Source organism: Balaenoptera physalus (genome assembly GCF_965194825.1).
Source record: "Balaenoptera physalus genome assembly, chromosome: 17".
In the NCBI taxonomy this organism is placed as follows: domain Eukaryota; kingdom Metazoa; phylum Chordata; class Mammalia; order Artiodactyla; family Balaenopteridae; genus Balaenoptera; species Balaenoptera physalus.
The window spans coordinates 47,420,074-47,444,817 of record NC_138895.1 but is presented as its reverse complement, the minus strand read 5'-3'; the positions used below and the strand labels follow the sequence as shown (position 1 = coordinate 47,444,817).

Here is a 24,744-nt window from a genome sequence, read left to right as displayed (position 1 = left end):
CTGCTCAGAACCCACCTATGGCCTTACTGCGTAACATTCATGTTCAAGGCCCTCCATGACAGACCACTGCCCGCCCTACAACCATGGCAGTCCCACGTGCACCCCAGCCCCTCTACCGGTGCCAAAAGAATTCAGATTCTTGTCCTAGCTGGTTGCCTTCATCCATGCTGGTCCCTTGGCCTGGTCTACCTTCTGTATTATTCAAAAACGCATTCATTCCTAAAGGCTCAAGTCACACGTCACCCACTCTCTAAAATGTTCTCCGATTTTCTCAGCAAGGATTGACTTTTCTACGCACCCCTGACAATGGGTTTGTTGTCTGCTCTAGCACTGGGTTTTTTGTTTGTTTGTTTTTGTTTTTTGGCCGCGCTGCGCAGCTTGTGGTATCTTAGTTCCCTGACCAGGGATCGAACCCACACTATCGCAGTGAAAGCACGGAGTCCTAACCACTGGACCGCCAGGGAATTCCCTAGCACTGTGTTTCTTTTTCTTGCTGCCATATCTGTCTCCCTGCCTAGACTCTGAGCTGTTCCTTGAAACCACACCCATGTGCTAGATGCTGAATTTTATAAATAAAGTTTTAGAAAATAGGTAAATGTTGAATAAACACATTTATTGATCAACAAAAGATCAATAAATGTTGAATCAAATTGGCCCTAGTTCTGCACCTGACAACTGGCAAGGCCGAGCCCAGGTCTTCGTCTACATACTCTGTTTGCCTTAATGCAGGCAACCCCAATGGCTCTCTCCTATGATGGGAGAAGCCTCTGCCCCAGATTTCTTGGCCTTGAATGTATAATTTTTAAATGATATAGATGAAATATCAAATATCTAGTTATAATAATTAAAGTATCCATTTAGTCATACATGCATATTCAAAACATTTGAAATTACAAAATATATATTCGTTTAGAAATAATGCTTTATTCATTAAAAATGTTTCAGAAAACAGTGTTTTCTCTCTTTCATTACATAAAACAGTTTTCAAATGCTTGCCTCTCTAACATCAGTATTCCATCAACGCTAAAGATTTGTTTGTTTTCTGACATCTTTACTTCTAGGTTGTCTGAGATACAGCGCTTTCTGAATCTATATATGATACTGTCACTGGAAATTTTATCTCAGACCACCAGTTCCCACTTATGTAACATGAGGACAGTTGTTGGGTTTTTTAATATGTCCTGGAGGCATAAATTCACTGTCTCTGCAACTTACTCATTCACCGTGTTGCTCGTAAAGTATCATATCCAGTGTCATCCAGCCCTTGCAATTGTGAAACTGTGCCCAGAAGAATAATGACTAAATTTGAGTTGATTTTTCTTTTACTGTTTTGGTCATTGACTTCTACATGTATTCAAAATTAGCACACTGATTGAGGACATTTCAAGCTAACGTGTCTTCCCCAGATAGTACTTTGTTCAACATATCTGACAGAGTTCCACATACTTTGAGAGACTTTGCAAGGACTCACATATAGAGCAATTTCCTCTTTTCCAAGGAATCATTTTCTGGGGAAAAAAAACCCTCACCTCATATTTTGGAATATATGGTCATTCCTACCTTATCTTTTCTCCCTTCCATTCAATCAGCACCATGTTCTACCACGTGATGTCTCGCATGCCTTCTCCCTTTTCTATCCATACCAAGGTCACAGCCCTAGTCTTGCCCCTTATTCATATTGGAGAGACTACAAAGGTCCTGGCAGACACTGCTGGTTGCCCCCCAATATCCTCCCCTCCTTCTTTAGTAATAGAACCCTCACTTTTTAACTGGACACGTATGGGGCTGGAATAAAGACCAAGATGCCCAGTCTTCCTTTCTTCCCTATCAGGTGACTACATGGGGGTCAGGGGGGATGGAAGTGGATGTGGCGAGTACAACTTCAGAGAAGTGTCCTTAAAGGAGGGGTGGGGGGATGACCGCCTTGCTTTTTGCTTCCTGCTGGCTGGAATGAGCACATCCTGGCTGGAAACCCAGCAGTCATTTTGAACCACGAGGCAGCATGAAAATGGAAGTCATGTTGCATGGTAAAAGTGACAGGGCACAAAAGTGTGGGTCCCCAACCCCATGCTCACTTTGGACACACTGCCTCCAGGCTTCTAGACAGAAATAAACTTCCTTCTTCAAGTCACTGTCATTTCAGTTTTTTCTATAACTTGGAGTTGAACATAATCCTAATTAACTGACTGTTTCTAAGTCTCTCCTATTGACGCCATCTGGCACCAGCTGAATTCAATCTTCCCAACACAATATCATGCTTATCATGCGCCTGCTCAAAAACTATCAGTGACTTCTACATACCAAGCCGATAAAATCCAGATTCCTTAGTTTAGCACTCAAAGTCCCATAATCTGGCCCTGTCTTACAATGCTAACCTCAGAAACACCACCATCCATCCCACCAACACACACACACACACACACACACACACACACACACACACACATACACTAACCCTCCACTCCAGCCCAGTAGCTCCATACAATGTCTCTTACTCACCACTGGTTGGATTGAGTTTAGGACCACGGAGATATAGGGAGGGAATCACTCCCTTTCAAATTGAAGTGTGAATGGAAACAACCTTAACAAGAGAACAGATACACTGTGGTGGAGTCATATAATGGGCTATTATACAACCATAGAAACAAGTGAATTACCGCTTGGTGCAATATCATCATAAACTTACAAACATAATATTGAACAAAATAAAATTCAAAGATGGGGCTTCCCTGGTGGCGCAGTGGTTGAGAGTCTGCCTGCCAATGCGGGGGACGCGGGTTCGGGCCCTGGTCTGGGAGGACGCCACATGCCGCGGAGCAACTAAGCCCGTGAGCCACAGCTGCTGAGCCTGCGCGTCTGAAGCCTGTGCTCCGCAACAAGAGAGGCCGCGACGGTGGGAGGCCCGGGCACCGCGATGAGGGGTGGCCCCCGCTTGCCACAACTGGGGAAGGCCCTTGCACAGAAACGAAGACCAACACAGCCAAAAATAAATAAATAAATAAATAAAAAAAAAAAAAAAAAAAAGATGGACAAAATGAATCTACAATCTTAGGAATCGGGATAGTGGTTACACTTGAGGTGTCAGTGCACAGAAGGAGGTGTGAGGTGGGGATTGTGGGGTACTGGGAATGTTCTGCTGATTACTCAGGATGTTGACTACACATTCATGAAAAATAATCCAGCTACACGCCAGATTTGTGCACCTTTCTATATGTATGCTTCAGTAAAAAGTTTACTTAAAAAACAGGCAAACTAAGTTAGAAGAGCAGTTACCTTCAGGGGGAGGTGATAATTAATTGGGTAATTGTGGGCACAAAGGAGGCTTCTGGGGTGCCGATCTGGGAGGTGGTCACATGAGAGTGTTCATTTTGCAAAAGATCCATTGTACTGTTCCCTTATGGTTTGTGCATCTTTTTATATGTTCTTTTGATTAAAAATTTACTTAACAAATGAAGTGTGCAGTACTACTTCTGCCCCCCTTGCTCTCTGATCATGCCATGGACAAAGGGATTCAGGGAGAGATGTGAGCTGCAGCAGAGATTTTAGAGAGAGGCTAATGGGTGTTCTCTCAAGTGGGCTATTGTGCACATTCTGGAAGAGGTGTTAATAAGAATGAGGGTGCACAGCTGGTCCTGACCTGGAACTCCTTCTCAAGCCCTGGGGTGGGCAAAATAATGTCCCTCCAAAGATGTCCATGTCCTAATCCCCAAAATCTGTGGATATGTTATGTTACACAGCAAAGAGGAATTACAGTTGCTAATCAACTGACTTTAAAAATAGGGAGATACCCTACATCAACTATACTTCAATTAAAAAATAGAAAAAAATAAGGAGAGCATCCTGAATTATCCAGGTGAGCCCAACGCAATCACCAGGGTCCTTAAAAACAGAAGAGTGAGGCAGCATGAGAAGGACTCAGCCTGACATTGCTGGCTTTGAAGATGGAAGGAGGCGACAAGCCAAGCAATAAGGGAAGATTCTAGAAGATGAAAAAGGCAAGGAAATGGATTCTCCCCTAAAGCCTCCAGAAGGAACAATTCACCCAGTAACACCCATTTCAGACTTTTGACTTCCAGAAACATAAGATAATAAACTTTTTAAAAAGTGAAGTATAGTTTACAATGTTGTGTTAGTTTCAAGTGCATAGCAAAGCGATTCAGTTATACATATATATATATGATATATAATATATATATTCTCTTTCAGATTCTTTTCCATTATAGGTTATTACAAAATATCGAGTATAGTTCCCTGTGCTACACAGTTGGTCCTTGTTGTCTACCTATTTTATATTTAGTAGTGTGTATATGTTAACCCCAAACTTCTAATTTAACTCTCCCCCCTCACCCACTATTCCCTTTGGCAACCATAAATTTATTTTCTGTCTGTGAGTCTATTTCTGTTTTGTAAATCAGTTCATTTGTGTCATTTTTTGAGATTCCACATGTAAGTGATATCATACGATAGTTGTCTTTCTCTGTCTGACTTAATATGATAATGTCTAGGTCCATCCATGATGCTGAAAATGGCATTATTTCATTCTTTTTTATAGCTAGGTAATATTCCATTGTACGTATATACCACATCTTCTTTATCCATTCATCTGTGGATGGACGTATAGGTTGCTTCTGATAAACTTGTTTTATGTCACTAAGTTTGTGGTAACTTACTACAGCAGCAATAGGAAACTAATACAGACACTGTCTGGAAACTTCAGAGAGGTGGTAATTTTATTAGAGGAGATCTTGGGGGTGGGGGCATTCTTTGTATTTCAATGGAAATGGAGAAGTAGAAGGAGCTAGAAAAAATCAGCAAACACTGTTGATGGGGAAAAGGAGACCATTCTGAGGGGCTAGTGTTAAAAGTTGAGGGTTTGTCAAAGAAAGGGAGAAACTGTGAAAGTAGCAACTTCAGAACTGAGTTTGAAGCAACCCAGGGCTCACGAAAGATCTGACCCATAGTCTTGACCCCTGTGGTCTTGAGCTTCTCATCTTTAAGACAAGTGAAAACAAACTCACCTAACTGGGAAGGTGCAAGGATAAGCCCTAAACAGACGTGAGATAAAATCCTTTGATTGGGATTTCCCTGGTGGTCCAGTGGTAAAGAATCCGCCTTCCAATGCAGAGGACGCAGGTTCGATCCCTGGTCAGGGAACTAAGATCCCACATGCCGCGGGGCAACTAAGCCCACATGCCACAACTACTGACTCACACGCCACAACTACAGAGCCCACTTGCCGCAACTACAGAGCCCACGCTCCCTGGAGCCTGCGCGCCACAACTAGAGAGAGAAAACCCACATGCCACAACTAGAGAGAAGCCTGCACGCCACAACGAAAGATCCCACATGCCTCAACGAAGATCCCGCGTGCCGCAACTAAGACCCGACGCAGCTAAAAATAAATAAATAAGAAATAAATCTTAAAAAAAAATTCTTGATTTACATCATTTTCTCTAATAATAACTGTTTATTAGGCAGAATAATGCCCCCAAAGATGTCTACGACCTAATCATCCCAGAATCTGTGAATATGTTACCTTTGTGGAAAAAGGGACTTTGCAGATGTGATTAAGCTAAGGATATTGAGAAGGAGAAATCAGCCTGGATCATCCAAGTGGGCCCAGCGTAATCACAAGGGTCTTTATAAAAGAGAGAAGAAGGGGGGAAGGAGAAGAAGGGGGGAGAAGGGGGAAGGGAGAGAAGAACTGGAAGCTGCTATGCTTCGAAGATGGAAGAAAAGACCAGGAGCCAAGAAACATAGGCACCTTTCAGAAGCCAGAAAAGGCAAGGGAACAGATTTCCCCCTAGAGCCTCCAGAAGGAACATAGCCTTGTCGACACCTTGATGTTAGCCCAGTGAGACCTATTTCAGACTTCTGACCTCCAGAACTGAAGGACAATACATTTGTGTTGTTTTAAGCACTAAGTTTGCAGTCATTTGTTACAGCAGCAATAAGAAACTAGTACAATAACCTAAAATAGCAGTGGGGTATTCCAATGGGGATGGAGCCACGGTCTCCAACAGTAAAGTTTTCTCTGACAATACTCTTAAAAGAACTTTCGAAAAATGTTAGCTAGGCCACCTGCTAGGCCACTGACTTTACATGCAGATATTTCGGTAAAAATCTTATTTTCAATCAACTCTCTCCGAGCACTGGCAGATTAATTCACATTAATTATCTCATTTAACCCTTATAACAACACTATGACATAGATCGTATCATCCCCATTTGATGGATGGTATAATTGAGGCTCAGATAATAATAACAATAAGTATAGGTAATAAATATTGAGCACTTACTCTGAGCTAGGCATTATACTAAGCACTTCATGTGTGTTAACTAATTTAATTCTCCCAACAATTCTATTCCCATTTACAGATGAGAAAACTGAGGCAGGGTGTCTAAGTAACGTTCCAAAATCCTTGCAGGTAATGAGTGGCAGGGCTGAGACTGGAACCCAGGTCCCTCAGGTGCCAAGATCAGGGTCGTACTCCCACAACCTCTCACTGTCAGCATCATTACCACCAATCATTGATAACAGCCGAGGCCTCTGGGATGGAGCCCAGCCCTGCCTTTCTCTCTGAGTCCCTTTCAGGGTCCTACCAGCTAAGGCAGTGGTGGCTGTCTAACGAGCCACGTGGCAGGGTTCAAAGATGACCTCACGGCTAGAGCTCCAAGTGGCAACCGGTCCCTTGGAAGGGCCTCCCTGGCACTGTTTATTAGCAACAACAACGATAGCCTCCACTCTCTCCTTGACACTTCAGCCTCCCTCTTCCTCTGACCCTCCTGACTTATTCCCACATGTACGCTAAACAGGGGTGCCCTCCTGAGCTTCCCTAAAGACAGGGAGTCCCAGGAAAGGGCTCTCTTAAACACACATGCTAAAAACCAGAGGGGAGCCAGTCCCGTCCCAGGGATAGCATTCGAGGCTCTGGCTCACTTGGCTGGCCTCAAACTCAGCTGCTCACCCCTGAGTCCCAGCATGTCCCTTCTCACCTCCCACCCAGCCTCACACCCAACACCCTGCAGGCCAGCGTTTACACTGGCACTCCCTCTTCGCCCCAGGCAGAGCTGATTCTAGGAAAACTGTGGGATTTCTCTGTAGAACCTTCAGTGATCCTCTTATTCCTCCTCTATCTTTCAAGGAGCAATCTTCTATTTCCTTTTCTTTAAATCTTGGGCCTCATTTCAACTACCTCTTGCTGAATGGAGATATATGGTGATGCTGGTAAGAGCTTAGAGCATGACGGCCATCTGAGGGTGTCTCAGAGGCGGACTCTGGTACGGCACCTGCAGCCAGTGAGCTCAGACCTCAGTGCCTCCAGCTTGCCAGGGCCTGGACTCCTGAGCCCGGAACCCTGGATTTGTAGAAAAGAGAAGCCTGGCAACACAGAGGTCTGACTGAATTCTACTGGCAGGACTAAAAGTTTGGGCAGATAGGAAAACAGAAGGTGAAGAGCCAACAGATATCTACCTGCATTCTCAACAGGGGGTTCTAAGGGACCAAGCTTCTGGGGCTGAGAGGAAACTTTCCAGACCATAAACCCATCCTGGAACAGCAATATGGTTTTCTAAGGTTGGGAGAAACAGGCAGGGAGAACCGTGTAGGATGCACTCCTGAATGGAAAACTCCAGTTAAATACATATAGATCATCTGCCACCCTCACTTACCCACAGAGGGCCCACCTTCCTGACTTGGAGAGGAAGTGACTGCTTATAGGAACGCCTTGCTTTTCTGGAGAGACAGGTGATGGAACTAATCACCAATCTTAAAATGCCTGGAACTGTTCTAAGGACTTGAATTTAATCCTCACAGCCCTTTAGGTATTATCAACCCCATTGGACAGATGAAGAAAGTGAGGCATACAGTAGTTAGGTAACTCCAAAGTTGCCAACCTGTAAGCTTCACTCACAGCCGGGGTCTGAACCTAAGGAAGCCAACCCCAGAGTCTCTGGTCTTGACCACACCCCTCCCCCACCCTTCCCCCACCCCCGCAGCGGGAAACCAATTAAATGCACTTGGTGCAGATGCAGCCCAGCTCCCTGATTTATGATGATTTGGGACTTGGTCAACTGGGTTTGTTCCCGGCGGGAGTATGTGTTCCCGAGGAGCTACCTTCCTGTGCGTCCAGTCCGGGAGACCTTAGCGAGAGAGGGTCCCCATTTTTCTGTCCTCTCTCCAAATTGCCCTCGGGGTTTCTAGCAACTACCACAAAACGCCCTCCCCTTTCCTTTCCTTTCTCCGCAATGTAGAGAAGCTGGAGCTTTAGCTGTCCTAGAGAACCAAGAACAAAATGCAGATGACACGGGCATTAAAATACCAGCCGACCGAGGCGGGGAGTCGGAATCGATCCGCTGGCCAGCTGAACAGCAATCGCACCGGATCCCCACTCAACAAGTCTCGCTTTCCCGGGGTCGGTGGAGGCCAGGTCTGGGCGGCCCCGCGGCGGGGCACAGCGCCCCCACGGGGCGCTGCGGGGTGGCTGCCGCGCGCTGCGCCGGGCTCAGGGAGCTCGCGGAGCTCGCCCGGCCAGGGCGGCCCAACGGGCCCCGACCGGGGGGTCCCGCAGCGCCACCCTCCCTCTCGCCCTCGGCCCCGAGGGGTCGGGAGCCAGGGGCCCGGGGCGGGAGGGGGCGTCCGGCGGGAGGGGCCGCGCGGGGCCGCACGGGCCGGGGCGCGGGCCTTTGGGCGCGCCCGCGTGCGTGGGTGCCCAAGCTCTGCCTGTCTGTCCGTCTGTCTGTCTGCGCCTCGGGGCTGCGGGGCCAGGCAGGGCCCCGGGGAGAGCGCGCCCCGCTCACCTGCAGCCGCCGCCGGCGCCTGGGAAGCGAGACAGGGGCGCAGCCTCCCGGGTCTTCGTCGCTGGCCTCCTCGCCGCTCCGAGAGCCACGGCTCTCCTCGGGAATCGCTCGTGGGAGCCGAGGAAGAAGCCCGAGGTGCTGCCGCTGTCTCCTCCTTCTCCGCTTCCTCCGAGTCCCATCCCAGAGCGCTCCGCTCGCTCGCTGGCTGCCTCGGCGGCTCTGGGCCAGCGCCGGCAGGCGGCGGGGGAGGCGGCGCCGCGGAGGGTGGGGAGCGGGCCGGCGGGAGGAGGGGTGTACTGTTTGGGGATGGGGCAGGAGCGGAGAGGGAGAGGCCGCGAGGACCGCCCCCCCCGCAGGCAGCCCCGGGAGCTGGGCACCCTGGCCGTGCGCCCTGCCTGCTGCCACCTCGCTCTGCGCGGTCCGTCCCCAAGCCCAGGCCGGGATCGGACTCCAGGGGTCTGGAGCCGCACGCAGGCTCAGAACAACAAGGAGCTTTGGGGGCTTGGCGGAGGGGAGTGGGGTGGGGAGCGGAGGAGAGCATCTCCTGGAGGAAGAAAGGCATGACAGGGGTCCTGTTTCCTGAACTGGGGGTCATGATCTACAGGAGGACCATCGATGACGGTGATGAAGAAGAAAGTGGTGAGAATTGGGCTAATTGGTGACAAGTGCCAGAAGCTGTCTTGGCAGTGCCCAGAACACCGGTGCCAGTTCATATTACCAGAGCGTCCACTGGCCAGAGACCAGGCCCCTGGGTGGGGACGGGACTAAGGATGCCAGGACGGAAAGGAAACAAGGTTCCTACCCTGAAGGAGCAGAGAAAGTCTAGTCCAGGCAAGACTTTTGAAATTATGGACAAAGATGTTTGCAATTTTGTAAAGCGGGGGAACGTGCCCTGAGAGGTCCCCAAGTGAACTTTGGAGGGATGCGAAAGCCAGGATTGGTCAGTGGCAGGGAAAGGGCTGGGGAATGCCACTCTACCAGCTCTCCCTGCTCCTGGGCAGCTGGGGGTGAGTGGGGTCGTTACAACAGGCTAGGACATCTCCTAATAATTGCTCCAAAATTCTAACCCCAAACCATTAACCCAACCGCTCAGTTCAGGTTTTAACAAGCTATGGGGGAGAGGCAGCAGAATTAACAAGTTTCAAAACATCTGGTGCCAGAATCTGATCATTTAAGTCCTCTTGGCTGCCTTTACTCCGAACCGTCGTCACTCCTATTTGATGATAGAGTTGGTTTCTGGAATATGAGTAAAAATCTTGTACAAAATCAATTTTCCAGGAAAGCTCCAGGTGGGTTATTAAAATCCTAGCCATAAGGCAAGGGGTCAACATACTCAAGCCATCGGGCAACTCAGTGGTATCCTAATGCCAAGAAAGAATCTTGGGATTCATATTCCCTTATCCTGCACTTTAGGCCCACTGGGCACTCTTGGCTGCCTGCACTGATCAGAAATAGTTTCTTTGTATGTCTTTGGGAGGAGGTAGGTGGAAGTCAGAAAGCAGAGGAAAGTCTTCAGGAAATGTTTGGTCTCTGAAGTCTTGGATCCCACAAATAATTCTTCCTGAGTCTGGGCCAGTGAAAATCCCCTAGGAGCTGGGGAAGTTAAGTTACAGTTTAGGGAAACTTACAGTTTAAATGTGTTGCCTTATTTCAAGACACCAGTATGATCCAGTAACTTAACCAGGAAAACAATAGTAATTCCGAAATCCTTCCAAATTTTAGTGAATTGTAATTTAGTAGTAACAGATTTCAGTGATTCTGGTGTATGCCAACTAAGATGGATGTTTTTCCCCAGGGAGTTCTATCAGACTTCTTCAGAAGAGGAAATTTCTGTACAAAGCATGCCTGCGGCCAAGTCAAATAGGTCAGTGAGTTGTTCACCTTGTGGAACGATCTTCAGGTCTGCCAGAAAAAAAAAAAAAAAAAAAAAGAAGCAAAAGCGAGTTCAGTATCCTGAAATATCAAGTAAGAAAAAACAATGGCTTAGTTTCCCAGTTACCTTTAGGGTGAATGCAAGTTGATAATAATAAAGGCTGCTGGGGAAAGCCCAAATTTGCCTTTTCTGCCAGAGGCCCTGCTACTGGCTTAATGTAGAGAACCTTATTCAGAAAAAGTATGATTTCTTGTTCTCAGGTGGGCTCTTATACAAGCAGACAAGAACGAGGGTGTGTAGTATCTCAGAACTCATGAGTTAGAATCCTTAACTGTTTAAATTACTTACACCTTGGTAGCTATACTGGGTTCAGCTCACTTCTCTGTCTCTGCAGGGGGTCTGTTGTGGAACAGGATGAGGCTGGGGGTGGGGGGGCAGTCATCTGACCCAGGCCTCACATTCATGAATAGCCTCAAATATAGACTTTGGCCCTAAGCATTCATTTGTTCCTTGTAAACATTAGAACTTTTTGTTTTGCTTTGTGTTACACATTAGAATCCTTCCTAGAGGGCAGATTAAAATGAGACTCTATCAAAGAGAAGAGGACCAGAATATAAGGAAAACAATGAGCAGACAGGTTGGCTCACAGAACTCATAGCCTAAAATAACTTTTGTACTGAATTATTTTTTTTCTTGAAAATAGAAACATCACTTTTATTGACAAGATAGATAGGGCCACAACGGGCGGCTCCACAGAACACAGATGAGGAAGAATCTAAAATTGCAATGTCACCTCACTCGCACTGTGTTTCTCTAGGTGACTGATGATGTTTGAGTCCCATGTAAACTGTTGGAGCCCGTCCCCGTCCCACTCAAGCAGAAGAGCAGGATGTGTCCCCTGGGAGAGGAGCTGTCATTCCTTTGGGGCACCTGCCAGTTGGTCAGAACAGGAGATAAGGTAGAGAGGGGAGCACTGCAAAGCAGTGGCTGGGGCTTCCCTGGTGGCGCAGTGGTTGAGAATATGCCTGCCAGTGCAGGGGACACGGGTTCGAGCCCTGGTCCGGGAAGATCCCACATGCCGCGGAGCGACTAGGCCCATGAGCCACAACTACTGAGCCTGCGCCTCTGGAGCCTGTGCTCCGCAACAAGAGAGGCTGTGATAGCGAGAGGCCTGCCCACCGCGATGAAGAGTGGCCCCCGCTTGCCGCAACTAGAGAAAGCCCTCGCACAGAGACGAAGACCCAACACAGCCAAAAATAAATAAATTAATTAATTAAATAAATTAAAAAAAAAAAACAGCAGTGGCTGGGTTTCCACTCCAGCCTTGGGTAAGGAACCCTCCGACATGGGGCAGTGCTTCCTTCCAGATGCCCCATCAATGTGGACAGCTAGTTCCATGTCAGAGGTCCCCCCTGAGGACAGGCTAGCTGATGGTACCATCATCCCAAGTGAAATGATTTCTAAATAAACATATAATCCCACCTTGGAAAGAGAATTCAAATGTTTTTATGTTATCTTGAACCATGAGCTCCCGAGGGCAGGGACCAGGCCTTTAGCTTGTTTACACATCTTCCTTATGCCGTGCTGTGGAAGAGACTGAGCTGCTGTGGCCTTAAACCTGGAGTTTAGAGTGGTTTCTGTGGAATCAGGCTGATGAGGCTACTTATCAAGAATGAGATAATAGGATGGCGTGGGGAGCCTTAAAACCTGGGCAAGACCGAACGGAATCTGACTCGTTTCCTTGGATATTGACAAGGCTGAAACATCGCCCGTCTCCCTGGAGACTAGTTTCCACTTTGGAAGTGGAGGATGGACCTGCTATGTGTGGAAGCATCACTCAGCAACGCGGACTGCTGCTTCTTGCCTCCTGAAGCCCAGGAATTGGCAGAGAGCCGTCTGCTATTAGAAGCCAGTAGTCTCATTCCTGTGACACTCAGCTAACTGCCTTCTCGCCACGCCATTACCGAGTCTCTGTCTGCATCGGTTGCCTGGTGTTAAATCAGACTGCGAGATACTTGGGCAATGAGTATGTGTATGTGTCCTATAAAACCTTCCAGCATGCTGGCAAAGCTCAATAAACTCAAGAATAACAAAAATATCAGAAGAATAACAAAAATATCAGAAGAAAGAATGTGGCTTTTCCACGTTCTCTCTTGCTGAAGAAAATAACTGGAACATGGTTATTACCGGGATCCAACAGAAGGGGAAATGCTACAGATGGTCCAGTGGAAAGAATAAGGAATAAGGCAGTGAACTGCTGAGAGTCACAATAAATCATAAGATGGAGAAAAATAAGATGTAATGCAATAAAGTGAACAATTTTTTGTTGGTAGAGCACTCTCTGAAAAGAAGCAATGGAAATGTCTTGACTCATTTAAAACAAGAATTGACAAAGCAATTCCCAAGTACAGAAAGTGCCAGAACATTACTGGCTACATGTACACTAGCTCTGAACAAAAACATGTTGAAAAGAAGATGCAATAACCAAAGTGTGAAAGAGCTGAGAGTTTCTTTTAGCTAGAGCAAGTTTTAAGACAGCTCAGCATCCCTGGCCAGGCCTAATGAGAGGGTGCAGACCCGCAGTGCTTCACCATTAGCTCCAGACTACCCATGGAGCAGATAACATGTCAGACAATTTTTGAAAATCAATCAATGTAATACACCATATCAACAGAATAAAAGACCAAAACCACGTGATCTCCTCGATAGATGCAGAAAAAGCATTTGACAAGATTCAATGCTCCTTCGTGATAGAAACATTCGACAAACTAGAAGTATAAGGGGATTTCTTCAATCTAATAAAGAGCATCTGCAAAAAACCCACAGCTAACATCATACTGAAAGCTTTTCCTCTAGGATCAGGAACAAGACAAAGATGTGCTCTCTCACCACTTCTATTCAACACGGTGCTAGAAATTCTAGCCAAGGCAAGAAGATGAAATAAAAGGCATCCAGATTGGAAAGAAAGAAGTAAGACTATCCCTATTTGCAGAAGACATGATCTGGTAAGTAGAAATTCTAAGGAATCTACTAAAAAAGTATTAGAACTAAGAAAGTAGTTCAGCAAGGTTGCCGGATACAAGATCAACAGACAAAAACCAACTGTATTTCTATACAGTCTGAAAATGAAATTAGGAAAACAATTCCATTGAAAATAGCATCAAAAAGAATAAGTCACTTAGAAAAGGATTTAACAAAAGAAGTACAAAACCTATACTCCAAAAACTACAAAACATGGTTGAAAGAAATTAAAGGAGATCTAAATAAATGGGAGGACATTCCATATTCATAGATTGAAAGACTTGATATTATTAAGATGGCAGTACTCCCTTAACTGATCTACAGAATCAACATAATCCCTATCAAAATCCCAGCTGGCTTCTTTACAGAAATTAACAAGCTAATGCTAAAGTTCATATGGAAATTCAAGGGACCCGGAGTAGCCAAATAATTGTGAAAAAGAACAAAGTTGGAGGAGCCACACTTCCTAATTTCAAAACTTACTACAAAACTGCAGGAATCAAAATAATGTATACCTGCCTAAAGACAGACATAAAATTAAATGGACTAAAATTGAGAGTTCAAAAATAAGCCTTCATATTTGCAGTTAATTGATTTTCAACAAAGGTGCCAAGACCATTCAACTGGGGAAAGAATTTCAATTGGTCCTGGAACAACTGGACAGCCACATGGACAAGAATGAAGTTGGACCCTTACTTCATTCCACATACAAAAATTAATTCAAAGTGGATCAAAGATGTAAGTGTAAGAGCTAAAGCTATTAATCTCTTAGAAGAAAACACAGAAGTAAATCTTCATGACCTTGTATTAGGCAATGGTTTCTTGGATATGACTTCCGAAGCACAAATGACAAAAGAAAAACAGTTAAATTGGAGTAGATCAGAATTAAAAACTTTTGTGCTTCAGTGGACACCATCAAGGGAATAAAACTCATAGAATGGGGGACATTTTTTGCAAATCATAGACTGATAACAGATGTGTGTAGAATATATAAAGGACTCATAATTCAATAATTTAAAAATTAATAAATGGACAAAGTTTCTGAATAGACATTTCTACAAAGAAGACATTCAAATGGTCAATAAGCAAGTGAAAAGATGCTCAACATCATTTACCATCAGAGAAATGCAAATCAAAACCACAAGGGACTTCCCTGGCAGTTCAGTGGTTAAGACTCCACATGTCCACTGCAGGGGGCACGGGTTCAACCCCTGGTCCAGGAACTAAGATCCCGCATGCCATGAGGCACGGCCAAACAAAACAAAACACAGGACATCACTTCACACCCACTAGGGTGGCTATAATTTAAAAAATAGGCAAAAACAAGTGTTGGGGGCTTCTCTGGTTGCGCAGTGGTTAAGACTCCGCACTCCCAATGCAGGGGGCGTGGGTTTGATCCCTAGTCAGGGAACTAGATCCCACATGCATGCCGCAACCAAGAGTTCAAATGCCACAACTAAGAAGCCCATGTGCCGCAACTAAGGAACCGGCGAGCCGCAACTAAGACCTGGCACAACCAAATAAATAAATAAAAATAAATATTAAAAAAAAAACTACGTATGCTATATGATTCCATATCCAGAACAGGGATATCCGTCAAGACAGAAAGTAAATTAGTGGTTGCCTGGTGCTGAGAAGTTTGGGGGGAGAAGCGGGAGTGACTATTTATGGGTGTGGAGTTTCTTTAGGGATTAATGGAAATGTTCTAAAACCGATAGTGGTGATGGTTGCATGACAGTGAATAATATTAAGAACCATTAAATGATACAATTCTATGGCATGTGGATTACATCTTAATCAGTTTTGGTTTATGAGAAGAGGGCAGGTTTTAGTTCTGAGTCCTCATGCAAACACGTTTAGTCTCTTTTGGAATCAGACTGCTCCTCTTCCATGTTTGCACACCTTGCTTGAAACACTTTCCTTCCTGGAACCAGGTCTCTCACACATGGGCAGGGGGGGCTTCTTGCCCCATTCCTCAGCTTCCCTTCCTGTGCTTTCACACACCTTTTCTGGAGTTCACACTCCTCCTCTGATTACTACTTTCCACTGCAGGACTTACCTGGTGGGGACTTCTGGACTAGTGTCTGTGGTCCCCGCCACAGAGAAATGCGCAAGGCTTTACTGTTGCAATCTTGAGATACTCTTGTAAAGGCTGCAAGACAAACATGCTTTATCACATACAGCCTTTCAGGGGTTTTATTTAAATCTGAAGTGCCCGGGAAGTTGAAGAACACATCAGTTGTACTGGCTCACAGGCTTAGTTGCTCCAGGGCATGTGGGATCTTCCCGGACCAGGGATCGAACCCACGTCCCCTGCTTTGGCAGGCGGATTCTTAACCACTGCACCATCAGGGAAGTCCTGGTCACTGATTGTTTTAAAAATACATTGATCTACTAGGAAAGGGAAAAGAGAAAGTTCAAGGGAGAGGCACATCTAGCGATTTAATTTTTCATTCAGAGCCCTACTGATTTAGGCTCACATAAAAGGAACTTGATCACAAGAATAGAGCTAAGAATGTCATTTCCTTTTGATTGCAAATTGCGGTAGAGCATCAGCTAGCCCCTCATCTTAGCTGTCCTTTAATTTTCCTTCAGAGATCAATCCTTCTATTACCGTGTTGCTGAGTTTTGCCCATCACCTTTACAACTTCTAGAAGTCAAGATGCCCCCGCCCCACAGTAGACACGCTCGTAGGGTCTGTGGAGGAGAGACCTCCCTTTGTTCCCTTGCACAGTCTATAGGAATGAGATTTTTTTTTTCTCCAGTGGTCTCTTCTGGGAGAAGTGGTCTCTGTGGAGCTTGAGCCCCACTGAGTTATTGTTAAGAATTAGTTACAATCACCGTGGGTGGGGTTACAGGTGGTTTTAATTCCTCTCATGCTTATTTTATTCTTATTCTAGTAACTATTTTTGAGTTCATTCTATCTGCCAAACAAGTGCCAGGTGCTGGGGAAGGAACACAGACACAGCTTCTGTCTGAGTTTCTTATCTATTGGGAGATTACAGAAGAGAAAAGCCACAGGAACCAGAGTGTAAAATGAGCCTTGATTGGGATGCTATGGTATGCTCTGCTATGGGACAACATAAAATGAATCTCTTCCAGACTAGTGGGTCATAGAAGGCTTCCAGAAGGAAGTGACTTTCAAGATGAGACCCAAAGGATGACTTAATGGCTTTATTTTCTATTTTTTCTTGCAATACATTACTTATGTCCTTTTTTATTTTTATCTTTTAAATTTATTATTTTTTTTGGCTGCACCACGCAGCTTGCAGGATCTTAGTTCCCTGACCAGGGATTGAACCCGGGCCACCACAGTGAAAGCGCTGAGTACTAACCACTGGACCGCCAGGGAATTCCCTTATGTAATTTTTAAAAAACCCACAAATTTATAATGTTTCCTGATACCCGAGTCAGACCTGGGTTCACTACTAAGATGTCTAAGGAAGTTGGCTCTCAGGGACACAGATGATTTAGTGCATTAACCTCACAGGGTGGAAGAAAGCCTACAGGCGCACGGGAGAGGGCTGCTCTAGTCTGCCTCTGCTTGAGAGGTGTGAAAACAGACACCGTGAGATAGGCTTTCTGGGGCGGGGACAATGAAGGGAGTTGGGTCTCATGGCCCCAACTATTCCTCCAAGATAATGCAAACACATTACATCACTGTTCTACTCCCTTATGATGCTTGAAAACTTACTGTACATATTCTTCTTAAAGATAAATCAGTGCAGTTTAAAATGGTGCCTAATTTCCTCAGAAGAAAACTGCTCACTTAAAACAATTAACCACTCTAAAAGGCCCACCTCAGTTGATCTTTCTTCCTACCTGAATAAATTCTTTTTTAAAAAAATTTTTATTGGAGTATAGTTGCTTTACAATATTGTGTTAGTTTCTACTGTACAGCAAAGTGAATCAGCAATATGTATACATATATCCCCTCTTTTTTGGATTTCCTTCCCATTTAGGTCACCACAGCTGAATAAATTCTTTACGGTAAGAATTGAAAGCTGATATTCACAGAACACGATTCAGCCTAATCAAACAGAAAATTGACAGCTTTACTTGTGATACAAACCTCAAGTAAAAAAATCCACCCTAAGTTTACAAAGTTCACACAGCTTTACATGACTGGCTTTCCTTCTTGGGATATGTTCACTCCAGTTAGTAGAAATCAACCTTGTTAGTAAGAACTGAGAGGTTAGGTATAGAGTTCTGAGATTCTAGATGTCTCAAAGATATGAAATACCCGCTTAAATGGACTCAATTGGCATCTAAATCTTGGCTCTGCCACTTACTGTGGAAACTTGGATCAGTTATTTTCCTTTAAAAATCTGTTTCTTCATCTGTAAAATGGAGATAAAGAGTTAATATGTGTAAAGCGCTTAGCAGCATGGCTGGCCCACAGGAAGGGCTCAGTGAATAGTAAATGTCATTCTGCCAGATAAAAAGGTAGAAGCCACAGGTCTGGGGACTGATTAGATATGGAGAGAGAAAGGGGCAGGCAAAGAGGCCCTATGATCTCACTGGGAGTACTGATAAAAGCAGGGGTTAGAGTGTCCATTATTATTTATTGAAGGGGACTATATGCAGGAAAGAAAGATTTAATTAAAAAGACCTAAAGTTGGGCTTCCCTGGTGGCGCAGTGGTTGAGAATCCGCCTGCCAATGCAGGGGACACGGGTTCGAGCCCTGGTCTGGGAAGATCCCACATGCCGCGGAGCAACTAGGCCCGTGAGCCACAATTACTGAGCCTGCGCGTCTGGAGCCTGTGCTCCGCAACAACAGAGGCTGCGATAGTGAGAGGCTCGCGCACCGCGATGAAGAGTGGCCCCTGCTTGCCACAACTAGAGAAAGCCGTTGCACAGAAACGAAGACCCAACACAGCCATAAAAATAAAAATAAAAATAATAATAATAAAAAAAGACCTAACGTTGAAAGAACTGAAGGAAGATCTTGCAAAAGTACAATAGTGAAATAAAGATACATTTGTTTAGCTAAAATGAATACTGGGGGAAAAGTGACGTCACACAAAGGCCACCACACAAGACAGTGTCCTTTGTGCTGTGTGCGTCGCACAGAGAGCAGACCCAATGTTCCTTCATTTCCCCAGAGCTGGGGTTTCCTTAGGTGGAGAGAGCACAGATGGGAGTCCCATCAGCTCTTCAAAAGGTCTAGATTGGATGCCCCACATTTAGGGTGCCAGGAATCCAGGAGCTGTTGTTGCATATGGCTTTTCATAGGGGGAGCTGATATGCCACAGCACTGAGCTGTGACTAGCAGAAAATCTGAGGGCACCGTTCCCTCCTGGGCTTTCCTGAGAAATTTGGCTCAGTCCCTTGATGCTGGCTAATTATGCCCAATCTACCCAGGTCACACAGTTCCTCTCCAAGCTCTCTTTATTGCAACAATATACCCTGGACATCTTGACACACACCAAGGAATATATATATTTGCTGAGTTGAAGAGGTTCCCATCTTAATAAGTTTACTTAAGTAAAAACTTGTTTTGTTTGTACTGCTAATGGCTTGCTAAAAAGTATGTGTTAAGTTTTAGATGGGATAAAATAAATAAAACCTTAGTCCATCGTGCCGTTTTGAGCCAAACTCTTCATTCTGAAGCAGCAGCTGGCTAACTAGGGTCATATTGATGGGTGTAGAAAGCTAAGAGTTTTGCTTTGACGTAACTTCTTCTGAGTTGGCCAGGTGACAGTTTCTCTCTCCTGCTGTCTCCACACACAACTCAGTGGTAGGAATGCGTGGGCTTCTGGGCAGAAGGTCACAGATCTGGCTGGCTTCCATACACCAGTCATCTGGCAGAAAACCTGGCCAGCGTGCAAAAACACTTTAGGTGAATTCCATGGGTGTGGAGACATCCTTGCAATGCCTCCTTTTTCCTTCCCTTTTAGGACATACATGCGAGCCGGCCAAAACTCATTTTACACAGCAGCAGGCACTACTTCTGGTATCGAAATGGCTCAGTTTACGCAGGCAGTCCTTTGGCGTGAGTTACATCTGCCCTCTCCCCTCCAGAACATAGGAGTCTGCCTACGTGACCAGCAGCAATGTTACTTAGCAACATTTAGGTCCGTTTCCAGACTGGCTGCAAAAGCTGACGTATCTTTTTAAATGGAAATAGTGTTTTTATAGTCTCATCGGTTTTCCTCTATCACAAAAGCTCCATTTGCACAGCAGGATTTTTCTCCAATGGTGACCATTTCAAACACAATACATCCCCTCTATGGAGAAAACTTTACTGGTTACAGTCTCTAAAGATGGTCTATTGAGAACATTACTGAGAAGTACCGTTGATTAACGAACTGAGGGTGGAAAGACAAATGCAATGAGGTGTGGTTCAGTTAAGCAGTCAAACTAAACCAATGTTTTGGGCCAGAAGAGAGTTTTTTAGAAAAAAATGGGAGAAAGTGTCAGGCATTCTGCGGGACAATAGGATAGGGTGGGGCAGGGACAAGGACATCAGACTCAGGGGAGATGCGGCACATGTGTTTATGTAGGAAGAAGGTGCAGGAAGGGGAGTGACTGGTCTGTTGGGCTGAAAACTTCCACGTGATGTGGCATTCTGGAAACCTGACTGGCTTGTGCAACGGAAGCTTGGTTCCTAGGGTGGGCAGACCCCATTAAGCCAAAAGGTGTATTTTCCTCTTCTCTCTGTCCAGCAAACAGACTTCAAACCCTCCCGTGGGGCTGCTTATCAGTGGGCCCACTTGCACACCTGGTGGTGCTGGACCGAATGCCATGACCTTAAAATACAGTTTTGGGGGGTCAAGATGAAAAACCCGGAGGAACCCTCAGTCAAGTGACCAGAAAGTATACAGGCACGAGAGCAACTGAGGTAATTAATGACTATTTTGAAAGTTTCTCTGTAGACAACAAAATAGAAGAAAGGAGCAGGATATTTAAGTGGGGTTTAAAACACATTTAAAAGTAAGGTATATATCTGGATTAGCGATAAGGACACAGCGAATTGCTGAGTGTGCTCTGGAAGGTCATTTTAATCCAAGCATCACAACCTCTCCATAGTGGAGACAGGAAGACAATTCCTTGCTGTGTAGAGGTAAGTGACGCGGGCAGCTTTGGAGCTCAGCCTGGGTTGTTATGTCAGGAAAGCCCAGCAGCATCGTGACATCCTGGTGTCTGTGGTGCTGTTGAGTGTCACGTGAACAAGACCCTCTCCGAGGACCCTACATAGAGTCTCAAAACCAGCACTCTTCTCCACTTGACCACGTGCCATTTTTCATATTGTAAAAAAAATTATTAGGCAAAGCACTGGAAAATCATGGGGAGTAACATGCAAATAACTGTGATTTCCTACATGCCTTCCACAGGGATCAGTGAAACTACCCGATAGGCCTTCCCCATACCTAACAACCCTCCATGTGTTAATCTTCTGGGTATAAAACTTCAAGGAACAGAATTTCCGAGGTTGAGTTTATAAAGAATACTAATGTGATACACCAAAAGAAATGACTGAGGCTGATTCTCAGGGATAAAAGTCATCCCCCTCGTCTCTTATTTTATTTTACGTTTCCAAATTATCTGAAATACCTGTTCAGGAACAAGCCAAAACCACTTATTTTAATCTCCCTTGGAACACAGTAAACTCTGAACAGCTTATTAAAACTGCACTGTGGACAGAAAGCAATCCTATTCGAAGCAGCTGAGCTGGCAGAGCTTTGGCAGAGGAGGGTTTGGAATGCTGGAAGCTCCTGTCCGCTCCTCTCCATTTCTCTTGGCCTAAGATGCTCTGATTTTACCAGCACTGAAATATTAAAAAGCACGTATGTGTGAGACAAGCCATAAAACCTCCTCCTTAGGCCAAACCGCGTGTGTCTAATGCAGCCCCACGTGGGCAAGAAGGATTCCCAGGCACAATCACCAGAGTCAAAAGGTGGTTTTCTTGGATGTGGGCAAATCTCACTTTAATTGCAAATGGCTTCATTTACAGCACATTCAATAATGAACAAACAGGAGAGCTGTGACTTTTGAACATGTGAATATATAAAAGTCCCTTGAAATTCAGGTAGTCAAGATAAGGGCATTTCGCCCTGGTCTGGGAAGATCCCACATGCCGTGGAGCGACTAAGCCCGTGTGCCACAATTACTGAGACTGTGCTCCAGAGCCCGTGAGCCACAACTCCTGAAGCCCGGGCGCCTAGAGCCCGTGCTCTGCAACAAGAGAAGCCACCTCAATGAGAAGCCCGTGCACCACAACAAAAAGTAGCCCCTGCTCACCACAGCTAGAGAAAGCCGGCGCACAGCAGCAAAGACCCAACGCAGCCAAAAATAAATAAATAAAATTAATTAATTAATTTAAAAAAAAACAAAAACAAAAACAAAAACAAAAAAAAGATAAGGGCATTTCACAAGGAAAGCACCCCTGCCACCTCCCGTCTTTCCGAAGACTGTTTTACTCTCATTTTAAAAGATGACAAGGCATACTCAGAAGTTCAAAGTAGTAGGATGTGCCTTGCAGGGAGAGAAGAAAACCTCTTTTCAGATTGTTGGGTAAACACCTATCAGCAATTGCACTTGACAAAGGCTGATGGATGTCCTCCCTGAGTCAGGCTAGGGCAGAACACTTAGTGAAAGGGGGCTCTGAGCGGGGATGGGAAGGAAACTGCGAGAAAGGGAGCTCCTGATACCACACGGTACCAACCCGTTCCCCTCTAACACGCCACGCCGTGACCCCAGACGTGGGTGCACAAGGGCAGCCGGGGTAGCGACTGACTGTCCTCATTGCCGGGAATTGACAAAGGGTCTCAGTTTAGCCCGTGGACAAAATCCTTGACCAGCGAACTCAAATTGTCACTGAATTTAAATCATAAAGGATCTAAGGAAATTCTTGTTTTATTTATGTGTATATGTGGACTCCTTACGCGATTCCTCTTCTCCCAAGGGTTTGTTCTATACACTGGAATGGCCCAAGAGAAGCACTGCATAATTCTGATTTTATTTTACGCTTTCAGAAGAGAAAGGAGGGAACGGAGAGAACAGTGACACAAATTCTTCAACTCTGGGGCTCAGCACGTACAGCGGACTCCTCGGACAGAAGGTTCATCCGGATTGCTGGGTAGTTTCAATGCCGAGGAAAGACTAGGGGAGCCCACCGCACCCGCACAGAAAGAATTCTACGGTTGCTCTATCACAGTGCTCTAAGCTAAAGCGTACGTTTCAAACTACAGAGAGTCTCAACTTAACATCTAAAATTTTAAATTGTAGCATTTCAGCAACACATAAGCTCAGAGAGCTCGTCTCAGAAGTAAAATTGAAGAACTATTGCTCTGATGTACGGAAGTCAAGCTGTCGCTCTCAGCTACGCCCCACTGCCAGGCTTAGGCAGACACGTAAGGCGGTGGCGGCTCCTTGGTGGCGCCATTCACAGTGGCATCATCGTACGGGGGTAAGAGCACCTGGGAAGAAGAAAAGACACAGGTTAGTGTTTAAAGGTGCACACACATTCCCCTGAGCTTTAGTTTTAATTGAACTTTTCCCATAACCTGTACCAATATCAATTTTCTAGCGAGTGGCTAGACTTTGATGAGAGAGTTTTTGAATCCTTAAAGAAGCAGAGGGAAGAGACTTTTGCACCTTTCTGAGTTTTCCAAACCCTGTCCACTTGTACCTGGATGTCACAGTGCCTGGGGGGGTCCAAAGGGCCTGTGTCTCTAGGACAAGGAAGGAGGCGGCGGTGGCTGTAAAGAGGAAAAAAGGCCCCAGGGTGACGTGTATGTGTGTACACACAAATAGGGCAGGCGCCTGATGGACCAAGAGGCCCCTCATGGTGACACCTGAGCAGTGGAGTGGGAAGCACAAGGCTTTGGTACCAACCTGGACTCAAAGCAGGGCTCAGCCACATCTGATCAGCAACACCATGGGTAGGTTAGCTAACCTCAATATCTATGCCTGCACAGTCGGGACAGCTGAGAATTAGAGGTCGAAAAAATACCTAAACCTAACATACTGTGTGATACACACATGTATCTGACATGGCAGATGTTACCTGTAAACGGCTAGAGAGGAACGAATAAGTATCAGCATTAAGTTGATTAATAACGTTTCTGTTCACATTTCAAGTATAAAAACAATTGCATGTAATTGTTTATGAACTGTCAACATAAAAAAACGTTGGCTGACTTTGGCTTCCTTGAGTAGTTACAAAACAGAGAGAATATCAACTCGATATGATTAGCCTTTATTCAGTCAACTAACATTTATTACACACCTACTATGTGACAGTTCCTGCCCTTAGGAAATCAGAGATGAGATGAGTTAAAACCTTACTCAGCCTGGGCTTCCCTGGTGGCGCAGTGGTTAAGAATCCACCTGCCAGTGCAAGGGACACAGGTTCAAGCCCTGGTCCGGGAAGATCCCACATGCCACGGAGCAGCTAAGCCCATGCACCACAACTACTGAGCCTGCGTGCCTAGAGCCTGTGCTCCGCAACAAGAGAAGCCACTGCAATGAGAAGCCCGTGCACCGCAACGAAGAGTAGCCCCCCTACTCGCCACAACTAGAGAAAGCCCATGCACAGCAACGAAGACCCAATGCAGCCAAAAAAATAAAAAATAAAATAAAACAATGAATGACCAAAAAATAATCTCTGAGGACTACAACTATAGGTCATGTTCTACTTCGCTGTCTGGTAAACAGCAGCTACTCAATGAGTAGATAAACACAAATGCATTATATATCTCAGCCACACACCACTTTACTTCAAGCAATATTCAATACAACCAAAACTCTAATCGAAGTACAGACCCTTGGAGTTTGTCTTAATAGGATCTCAACCACAGAGTGACTGATGGTGGAACTCTCTTCCACACAGATGGAAAATCCCTCTTGTCAATGACCCCAGAAGGGCATCTGTTCATTAGGAAGATTAGCATCCATCTATATATAGTGTCTCTTAGGAGCTCTTATGCTAGGTGACATGTGCTGGTGGGAGAGAAGCTCAGCATTCATTTCAATTCAACTCAACAAATATTCGAGGGACCCTTCATTCCCAGCTACATCAACATACAGAACAGTTGGAGGGAGA

General features: G+C 45.4%; 2 protein-coding genes and 1 long non-coding RNA gene across 11 annotated transcripts in view; 1 reads left to right on the top strand and 2 right to left on the bottom strand.

The window, feature by feature from the left end:
- The window catches only part of MATN2 (matrilin 2), a 150,176-nt gene extending 141,121 nt beyond the window's left edge, over window positions 1-9,055 (bottom strand). For 2 of the 9 annotated variants that reach the window (XM_082432692.1, XM_082432693.1), the window contains exon 1: window positions 8,800-9,053. Coding sequence is in view for 2 of the 9 variants with exons in the window: in XM_082432698.1 (XP_082288824.1) it covers window positions 7,475-7,480 (6 nt within the window). In the remaining 7 variants the exon portion in view is untranslated. Of the gene's footprint in view, window positions 1-7,474; window positions 7,572-8,799 lie in introns of all 9 variants that reach the window. The other 7 variants (XM_082432699.1, XM_082432700.1, XM_082432695.1 and 4 more) reach the window with 5 other exon arrangements.
- Window positions 1-24,744, top strand: part of LOC309646452 — a 333,740-nt gene that overhangs the window by 41,381 nt on the left and 267,615 nt on the right. The window lies entirely within an intron of this gene.
- Window positions 22,638-24,744, bottom strand: part of LAPTM4B (lysosomal protein transmembrane 4 beta) — a 67,480-nt gene continuing 65,373 nt past the window's right edge. Inside the window, exon 7 of the mRNA XM_082432787.1 lies at window positions 22,638-23,116. Within this exon, the coding sequence (XP_082288913.1) occupies window positions 23,039-23,116 (78 nt within the window). The 3' untranslated portion in view covers window positions 22,638-23,038. The remainder of the gene's footprint in view (window positions 23,117-24,744) is intronic.